At 41.9% G+C, this 10,927-nt stretch overlaps 1 protein-coding gene across 1 annotated transcript in view; it reads left to right on the top strand.

The window, feature by feature from the left end:
- Positions 1 to 570: 570 nt before the first annotated feature.
- Positions 571 to 10,927, top strand: part of LOC311358254 (uncharacterized protein) — a gene marked incomplete at both ends in the record, with an annotated part of 150,307 nt that continues 139,950 nt past the window's right edge. The window contains 3 exons of the mRNA XM_084478253.1: positions 571 to 580; positions 831 to 1,152; positions 7,400 to 7,601. Of these exons, the coding sequence (XP_084334379.1) occupies positions 571 to 580; positions 831 to 1,152; positions 7,400 to 7,601 (534 nt within the window). The remainder of the gene's footprint in view (positions 581 to 830; positions 1,153 to 7,399; positions 7,602 to 10,927) is intronic.

The raw sequence follows: 10,927 nt of genomic DNA, 5'->3' as shown, positions 1-10,927 counted from the left end.
ATTCATACGTTCATATCATTTATAATAATAATATTTGATCCTAGTTAAAAAGTCAAAAAGGTAAACAACACGCCCAATATTAAGAAGAATGTCCTTGATTTGTTTTGGTGGAGTCGCGATATATAACAGAAAGAGTTAGTCAGTCCAATTATATTAGAGTTTCGCCCTCTCTGTAATCCTATTAGCCACTTAAGTAGTTGGAGAAACGCCCGGTGAATGCTTAGGTTATCTATAGGCTAAAAGTATTTTGGCCAAAGGGTCACTGCCAGAGACTCGTCAGTGGCACCCACTCATTTGGCACGGGTGCCACTGCTTTAATGAGTTGCATTTAACGTCAAGTTTTTCTCTCCTTTTGATCATGTTTCAAAAGCATGTTTTCATCATGTTACTTTCAAAACGTTCTCCTCCACCCCCGCAACTTTCTTCCTTCCTTCAACCCTTCCGTCGGGACTGATTTCATGAGGCCTTTTTAATGGTGTAGACACATCGTGTCATTTGCAGAAGCTGATGCTGCTATTTGTCCTCGGCAGAACCACTGACCAGGGAAAAACTTCCCATCAATGGTAAGTAATGTTCATGGGTTGGGCGATGAGATGAGCTCCATTTAGTTGCTGAGTCTATTATTAGTGGAGAGCTTTTGAACAACTTGTCAAGAAGAGTATGCTCACACAGTGCAGGTTAGCTTCTCCCTTGCTAGCTCCCGTTTTGAAAGCACAACTGGGTTAACCGCAGCGTAATTAAGAATACAAAGCTGTACTTTGGCGGCAAAAGTCTCTCATAAAAACATAAAACTGTGTGTTTTTCTCCTTTTAAACTGATCTGGCACTCAGCCAGAACCTTGCGTGTCAAGACGTACTCATCGATAGCACTGGATACACATATCCACACACACACACACACACACACACACACACACACACACACACACACACACACACACACACACGCACACACACACGCACACACACACACACACACACACACACACACACACACACACACACACACACACACACATGCGTGCATACACACACATACACATGCGCTCACAAACATGCGGAAACACACACACACACACACACACACACACACACACACACACACACACACACACACACACACACACACACACACACACACACACACACATGCGTGCATACACACACATACACATGCGCTCACACACATGCGGAAACACACACACACACACACACACACACACACATGCAGACTTGTCTTGTTAAAAATAGAAATAGTAAGGTGTGTTTTCCCCATATCCCCTGTCCTGATGTGAACCCAGATACCACATCTGCCTTTTGGGAGCAGTTTACATGCTGAAAAGCAACTCTGGCAATCCCCTGAATGCCTCTTTCAAGCTTAGCCAGCTTTTTTTATTTCGACCCATCGATCATTGGGATACCTTATCACTGAAGTCATTTATTAGACTGTGTTTAAGCCATCGCCCAGCAAGCATTTTTCTTTCTGGTAAAGAAAATCTGTCTAGCATGTTATGATTCACATCCAGTTGATGTCCGTCTTTCAGAGTAATGCCCGGAGCGCTAATGGTAGTCTGACACAGTAGAATAGCGCTAGTGGCCACAGTTTACTCACGCAGCAGTTTAAGTCATTCATGGGGGATCATTATTAGCAAAGTAGTTTAGTGGGTTAGGTTATTTCCTTTGTTGTTGTGATTTTCTTATCAAACCATTTGCTGTGAGCTATGTGCATGGAAGAGGATCACCTGGAGCATTTGCAAAGTCTGTGAACACTCGTTGTTTGACTTAACAGTAATGGGCTGTTCCAAGCTGGAAATACACTTGATGGCAAACCATGGCCAGCTGAATTCACGCAGTCTGAACACAGAAAACCAAACAAAATAGCAGGCATATTGGACAGCCAGTCACCCTATTAGGGGCCCACTGAGGCAGAGCACTTAGGTAGAAGAACCACCTCTCCCATCATGAACCTCTCTTAGCCAGTCCCTGGTTGCTGCTTCTCTCATTGCCTTCACAAAAACTACTCGTGTCAGCGTGTAATAAAGTTATCAAGCATGTATTAGCTGATCACACCAGGACAGACACACCCACAAACACACACAATAACACCCACACACAGACACACACACACAGACACACACACACACACACACACGCGCGCGCATATGCACACACACACACACACACACACACACACACACACACACACACACACACACACACACATTTTTTCATTACAGCTGACGGTCCTCGTTCAAGTTGTGATGTGGGGGTGATATGGTGTTGAACAGACCTGTTTTAAGGCTGACGCAGTCTGCAAATAGCTGTGCGGTTAGATCAAGATCTGAAATGCAAATGAAATATGAAGCCCAGGGCTGTGGAGCTTAAACACCGCAGGGGGTCGTGTGATTTGAGGAGCGCGCCCCTGCCTCCCCCCCATCTCTGAAGAATCTCAACAAGAGAAATATTGTGCAGTAGAAACACAAACAGCAAACTCGCAATTAAACCTCAAGCTAAGATCGCCTGCCGATGATGAAAATAAATCAGCGTTGACTATTTCTGCGAATAAAACAACAACATAACTCTTTACCCACTCATTGTGGACGAATTTGTGCCTTCATTGAAACAGTAACTGTAGAATGTATAATAGTTAGTATTGATCAAAACCGCCAAATTCTCCAAACCAATAATATGTGCATGATTGCTCTTCAGCCCACCCTCCAATTGAAGACACTTATCCCCGCCACAACCCCGCTAATCTAATGGTGAAAAGACCTCTTAATGTATTTGAATATCCTCCCATTCACATCTTCAAAATTATTCAGACGGGCTCAAAGTTCAGTATCTCTTGTGATGTTTTCAAACGGAGCACCATGACAACAGCTACCATGGCGCTTTGAGACGGCGGCGGACAGACTCATCTGATGGACGGGCTGCTTTGTGCCTCATCCCTGGGAACTCTTTTCATCATCCAGGAGCAAAAGGCCCCACGGATGAACAAAGCTATGGCACCCAGCGCTGCCTTGAATAATCTCAATGGGTGCCGAGAACAAAAAAAGGCCCGCGCAAGCAGCCGCAGTGTGCATTACTGTGTTGTCACCCTTGTTGAGGGGGGCCCTCTCAGGCCCCTCTTTTGTCCTCAAAGAGCGCTCCACGCTGGAATAGAGTAAACAGCGGCGGCTAACCCGTCCACTAATGGCCTTCCTCTCTCCTACTACGGCCCTCTGGGAGGAGAACAGAGGGTGAAATCACGCTTTCGTTATAGCCAGCGCGCTCCCTCAGCGGTCCTAATCCATCCGTCGGCATGAGCTAATCAATCCATCGACTTGTGTGCTCCTGTCCTGCCTGCGTCATCTCGGACACTGGACGTATACACTGTGGATTTTTTCTGGTCTTTCATTTTGTGGAGTTTTATTTGGCAGTAGGCTACCCTATGTCTCCGTTTGCTTTATTGGGTTTTGAGTTTCAAAAAGGCCCCTACATTGTAAACAATGAAATCCATCGTAAAATGTAAAACCACTTTCAGTTTGGGGAGAAGCAGGGGTGTCTGATTTTGCATGTTTGACTCACACACACACACACACACACACACACACACACACGTGCACGTGCACATACACATACACACATACACATACATACACACACACAAATACATACACAAACACACACACACACACACACACACACACACACACACACACACACACACACACACACCACCAGCACCATCACCACCCACATTGTAACTTAATTCTAGGGTAAATGTACAGTATGTCTTTACCCTTGTTGACTGTTTTAGGTGTAAACAACCAGCTCTCGTAACAACATCTTAAATCCGTTCAGAAACACAGACAGACCCCCTGCAAACGTGGCCCCAAGCTCTCCTTTGATTCATCAATATTAAAATACCTTTTAGAAAACATTACAACATTTTCTTTCTCCTTTTTCATCACCAGAGGCAGGAGTCTTTGGAAGTGTAAGCGTAGTTGGGCAGTAGGATGTGACTAATTTCCCTGACTTGGGGCGAACAAAAAAAAGCGCTTGCTGACTGGCCATTAATGCGGAGGTGCAGGCAGTGATGGATCTCTGGAGGCACACAGGTTAACGAGGTTCCGTATTGAGCGGCACGTCTCCTGCTACTCAAGACCCTGAAAGATGTGGCCGGCGATAGTTCTTCCCCGGCCACCCGCAGTGCGCTCTCAACGTTCTTTCGGCTGCGTTTTCGTCCCCAGCACTAACGACCGCTGTCCTGGGACGCCCCGGGACTGGGACGAATAAGACCAAGATGTGACTGTTACTTCACTCAGCGTTTTCTTTCAACAACACCAAATGTGTGGTGCAATAATAATAATAATGATAATTTACAATGTTGCATTTTTTACGTGTTGCCTGTGTGTTATGTAAACATTAGGAAGAAGAGACACACGCTCTGAAAGTATGTCGCGAAGGAACTATTTTCAGAATTATGTGTAAGACGTAAGCTAATATGCTGTGGTCAGGCTTACCATAATTCAAGCCCATTGATTATGTTTCCAGTTTAAATGTAATCCGAGGTGCATTTTACAGTAAATGAAATGGCTATAATAGAATAATGCTGACCAACAGGGATATTGTCAGACAGCGATCAGAGAAACATTTATTAATATCCCTCCTTTATTCTCCTAGATAGTGACAGGCAGACAGAAATATTGCAGGTGAAAATAACATTGATGGTCTAACGAAACTATACCAGTATAGGCAACAGTATATAATTTTTAGCTAATTGAGAGCCTTAATGAATGGTTTGTTGCCCTTTGGAATTTCACAAATATAGACTGACAAAGGACAAACATAAAATGACCTACAGTACAAGTCTTAATAAATATGAAATGCTGTATTAATTATCATCTGTTTGAGAAAGCGAATAGCAGTGTCTTTTTAGAAATTGGTCCCCTTCATGCTTTATTGGCAACCTCTTATCTGTTGAGCTTCTGGCGACTCGTGTAATTACATTTCCAGCCGCTGCGGAACCATTTGTTGCCGATTAGCTGGGATGCTCCCTTGGCACACGGACATTGTTATGGGTATTATGATTAAAACAGCTTTTTATACAGCAATCACTTTAATTAGCTGATGGCCTGATCAATAAGAAACACAAGCACATTTTAGCAGTTGGATCTGGTTTATTGGTAAGGTTTCTGTACATCTTAGTAAATGGTCCTCATTTATATAGCGCTTTTATCCAAAGCGCTTTACAATGTTGACTGACATTCACCCACCACATCTTGTCCTTATTGATATAAAAGTAGGCTACAATTCTAGTGATGTCAATATGTAAATGAAACGGCTTATAAAACAAAGAAGTGCAAAGGCAGTTTACGAGATGTATTTGTTTAAAGGGCTTAAAGACCAGAGGAACCTAAATGATTTACTCTACTTGTCACAATCACATTCATTACAGCCTTGTAAGCATACATTATCTGTGCACAAAGTAAGATGAATTATTAAACATGTTATCTATAGCTATGCCCCCTATAGGGCTTGATCATTGCAACATCACAAGACAATTTGTTTATTGTTATTTGGTTGGTTACAATGTTAGTGGTAATGTTTTTTGGTTAGTGTTTCATAATATTTCATGGAATTATTTCTCATTATGGGCTGACATTGTTGTGTTTGCGTTTCTCATGAGACCTGGAAAAACCAAGTCTTCATTAGCCTAGGTTACAATACGTTATCACAAGCCTCTTGAGTCCCCTCAATATGGAGTATCCAACAGAAAATCCCATGATGCATTCTGATGTAGGCTACAAGCCCTACGCCAGCGTTACAGACGCCTTCCTTCCCTGGTGATCTTAACATGGAATGACCTCATTGCACACTGAAAGAAGAAGCTGAACGCACACTTCCTCCTGTCCCAGCTTCAGATACACACCAAGCTTGCAAATTACAACACTGGCCTAGTCCAGTCAGGGAGAAGCTGTGTTGAGCTCAGTTTGAGTAGTCTTTCATCGTGCTAGTATGTTTATTTTTAATCTCCACTTTGAATGTATGAATAAATAAAATAATGTTCCTCCTTGCTTTGATGTATGCATGGTTTTCACAGACCTTTCACAATGAATGGAGTTGATGAAAGGTTTGGATTTTTGAACAACTTAGTGTGTCTGCATCTCAGGAGGCAAGGACCATTAAAATCAGATCTCAATTGGCTTCTCTCTCACACACACAAACACATACACACACACACACACACACACACACACACACACACACACACACACACACATACAGACACACACGCACACACACACACACACACACACACACACACACACACATACAGACACACACGCACACGCACACACACACACACACACAAACATTCTTAATGTGATATCTTCTATGAGATCTCACATTAAGATCTCTTTGGCTCCAATTGTTTTATTTTAGCAGAAAAGATTTCAAACCCCACAAAGCTGTATTTACTTGGTTATATAAACATCTTTATAGTTGCTTCTCTTGCGCCTTCCATGCTGTTCTCTTCGGTCTCTTGTTTGTCCATCTGTTCCAGTGTTTTCTAGAAGGTTACAAGGAAGACTTGTGTAATGGAGCTTTGGTAATAAATCATTTTTATTATTATTATTTATGTTCATTTTTGGAATTGTGGCCCAAGATGTCTTATGTTACTCATGTTACAAGTGTTACATGCGTCACACATAAGGCGCCTGGTATAACTGGTAGCAAACTGGTTCTCATGCATAGATAATAGGCGCAGCTTCTATAAATAGACACACTGACTGCACACTTAAGGCAAGAGGAAGGAATCCGAAATAGAGCGTTTGCTGGTGTGTGGAGGGAGGAATCCAATGCCTCAAGAGAAAAAGGAAGACCGCCTGTGAACCAAACAAAATCGGTGTATTCAGGTTGCCAAAAATAATAACACAAAAAATAAAGCAAATTTTGTTTCAAAGTGCACCACAATGATATACGCCATCGTTAAGTTAAGCGGTGGTGGTAGCCAGCTCTCTCTCTCTCTCTCTCTCGCTCTCTCTCGCTCTCTCTCTCTCTCTCTCGCTCTCTCTCTCTCCATATGTGAGGTGCTGAGTGTTTGGCAGCATACAGTAAAGATGATACTGGAATCTGGCCCGGCACACACAGAAGCCGCCTAGGTAGACGTGGGCGTCGAGGCCGGATTCCGCTGGCACCGGTGGCATTTCCACAAAAGCAACACCAGTGTGGGAGGTGGAGAGGAATTATTAGCGAATGGCCACAGGATACGCACACATAGCAGTCAGCGTGAGGGCCAGGAGTGGAGCTGAAGTGGTAGAATTCACAGCGCTGTGTTTCCATGAGTCTGTACAGCGTTTGCACAGACACGCTCGCACAAAGACGAACACACACACACACACACACACACATAGACACACACACACACACACACACGCACACACACACAAAGGCAGACACACGCACACACACACACACACACACACACACACACACACACACACACACACACACACACACACACACACACACACACACACACTAACAAATGAACACACACAGACACACACACACACACACACACACACACACACACACACACACACACACACACACGTATGGTCTGGGAAATATATCACCACACCTTGTCACATATATATGCAGGGATGCCAAGTTTGTGCATCACTACTTGTACCCCCCCCCCCCCCCCACCCACCCGCCCTCCATGGCATGCACATAACAAACACTCTCCTTTCTCTGCAGTTTATTCATCAGCTAGGCCTATTTTTAACCATTAGCGATCATTACCTTGCAGAATATAGACTGTGCAGATGAATTCTCTTTTGCAATGACAAGGTAGGGAAACTATAGCAGAAGAAAATAGTCTTTATGGGTATTTATCCTCCTTACAAAAGATAGAAAAAACCTGCTGCCATCTGGCACAGATTTTAAGGTGAGAGGTTTAAGGATTAAGATAAGGCATTTGGAATTGATGGTGTACATGGGGGACTGCTTGTGTATGTCTCCATTGAACAGGAGTAATGCATGCTCGGGGGATTTGTGACTATCAAGATTATCCAACAACAAATTGTAAAGCCCTTAAAGAAGTGGGAGTCATGTGTTTTAAAAATGAGTGTTAATTTGGCAGATTAGGGCACATAATGCTGGGCTTTAATGTTTTAAAAAAATTTGTCTGAGCTGGGCAAAACTCGGAACTGTCTGAATGGACGTGTCACACAGAAAACTTGTGACCCATTATAATGAATTATTGTATTCTGGGATGATATTTGTTATGTTTATTTTACCAATCAAGGTTCAAATGCTATAGCGTATATGCTGTGGTAGCACTGGTAGTATTGCAGGTATGGACTCATCATGGCTGTTCAAGCCAATGCTCTTTCTATTTAACCAACAACATGACCGGATGGTAGGATATACCAAGAGATAGGGATGTTTTAAACACATTGGGAACAGTGAATAATTCTGACTTGATCCCAATTCATCACTATATACACACAGTATATATTATATATTGACTATATTGATGTAAACATAACATCTTCTCAGAAATGTGTGCACAGAAAAGCATTTAAGTTATGGGCTAAACAGGCCTTACACAAATAATAAGGCACACGGTTCTAAACTAAACGTGTCTCTCACCAGTTTGATTGATAGTTATTTTTATAGACATGTGAATCAGGGAAATGACGCAGAAAGCAACATTCAAGTTCAAGTTGATACAGATTTTAATCACAACCGAGTCCCTTTTGTCCTGCTCAGACCCAGCCCAATACCATTTCCTCTACAAGTGCTGACGGCAGCTGTTAAGGTCATCGGATGGAATGAAGAAAGAATGATTCATGAGCACACAACGTTTTTTTTCCTGCAACCTTTAGAATACGCTGCTAAGATATAAAGAGGACAAATGGAATGCACAGAAATGAATGACCATCCAGGAGGATGCAGGATAAAACCTTGCATTGCGCTATTTGTCAAAGTATATCCACAAATGTAAGGAGAGATATTGAGTGTTGTGATTTGGGAATTGATGACACATGGTTCTCCTCTTGGGGGTTGAAGTGGTGGAACTGTTCTGTACTTACCTGGTGACTCAACTTCTTTTCGTTCCAATGTTTCCCTTAGAAATATGCTTCTGTTTCCTTACTAGAATCAAAAGTATGGTCTACATAGTAGAACACAAGAGTTAAGTTGTGATTGACCCTGGATCCTTGTTTGAAGATGACAGCTGGAGGTGGTCTACATTTTCATGTTGGTATTTAATTTAATTCAGACAAATGGAGATTTCAATTTGAATGAGCCGTCTTTATCGGGTCATAGGCCTACTTGGTACTGACTAAGAGTCAGATTGTGAATTAGATTACCACAGATGGTAATGGACAAAACTACTATGACTACTACAACTACATTACAACAACAACAACAACAACAACAACAACAACAACATTATGTCTCATTGTCGGAATAAAGAATGTTTATGTGAATAAAGGAAATTACAAAGTGTTAACTTTATTTAATCTACTCCACTATTCAGAGCGTGTTTTGGAAGGGTTTGTTGATGAAATATCAATATCTGTCATGTAACCATTAAAGGTTGGTACAATCAATGCACACTCTCAGAACTTATCTTATCTCTAAACGTCTTTGCAGCAATGACTTGATGTAATAAACTTTAATAAACCTCCCTTGAATCCACAATCACAATTTGTGGCAAAGATTTTTTCAACATCCAAGTTTGGCCTTGTCCTGCAATCTCCCTTCCATAATTAACAGAACACTGTGAAATCCCATTTAAAGAAATCTAGATTCTTGGTATGCAGTATTATCATAATATGCAAAACGCACACATACTCTCTCTCACACACACACACACACACACACACACACACACACACACACACACACACACACACACACACACACACACACACACACACACACACGCACACACACATTAAACATTTCTATAGAAGGAGACTCATCCTTCCTTCCTCATTCATGGAATTGTGTTACATAGAACTTCAGTTTAATGAGAAGTTACCAAAGGGCATAGAACAAACTGTTACTGCCAGCCAGAGACGCTTCTCAAATTTAAAACACTACATCACATTTGGTAAACTACTGAACCAGGGCAAAAGAATACTTAAGACTTTATTATCCGCAAAAAACACATCCATAACATCCATTTTGAAAAGCATTGCCGCCCTACAAAATGACCTGTGCTGAAGGCAATCCTGACTGTCAGAGATAGTGATACATACTGTCAGAGATAGATAGTGATACAAGGTCACATTGGAGGCCTGTCCAGATGAATACAGGAGGCGGAACTCCAGCAGGTCATGGCAGCGATGGGAGGACTCTAAAATGAAAAGAGGGCATGCAGTGCTGTTTTGGACCTATGGATACAGTTGTGTTTTATCGAAGAACAACATTAGTTTTTTTGTTTTTTTTATCATTAGTGTACAGTGTCCTTGGGTGACATGAAAGGCGCTTTAAATAAAATGTATTATTATTATTATTATTATTAGTTTTGAAGCCTCTTTAGTTTTGCACAGCCATGGATATGCTATGGTGCTTTTGCACACAGACAATTATTCTTTAGAAGGAGGAGTTTAAAGAATTGGCAACGACTTCCTCGATACATGAAAAGGGCTAAGGGTATTTTTCCCCTCAGCAGAAGCTTGTTTGTTTTTGGTTGTTGGCAAATAATTCTGTATCTTGGTCCAAAATTCACTGACAGAAGCCAAAGTTCCGTAAAGTCCTGTTGTAAAGTATAAAGTAGTTTGTTAGTCTATATGTTTATAGTTATCACTCAACCAGCAATTCAAATTGTGTCTTGTTTGGATTTTAGAATTTTTTTCTATTCTAATACCGGACACATTGTGACTTTGTTGACAACCCTGTTCCTTTATTCTGCTGTAGAT

This window comes from Micromesistius poutassou, assembly GCF_964030765.1.
Source record: "Micromesistius poutassou genome assembly, chromosome: 14".
NCBI classification, from domain to species: Eukaryota; Metazoa; Chordata; class Actinopteri; order Gadiformes; family Gadidae; genus Micromesistius; species Micromesistius poutassou.
The sequence above is the reverse complement of the archived record's forward strand: the minus strand, read 5'-3'. Positions and strand labels throughout refer to the sequence as shown.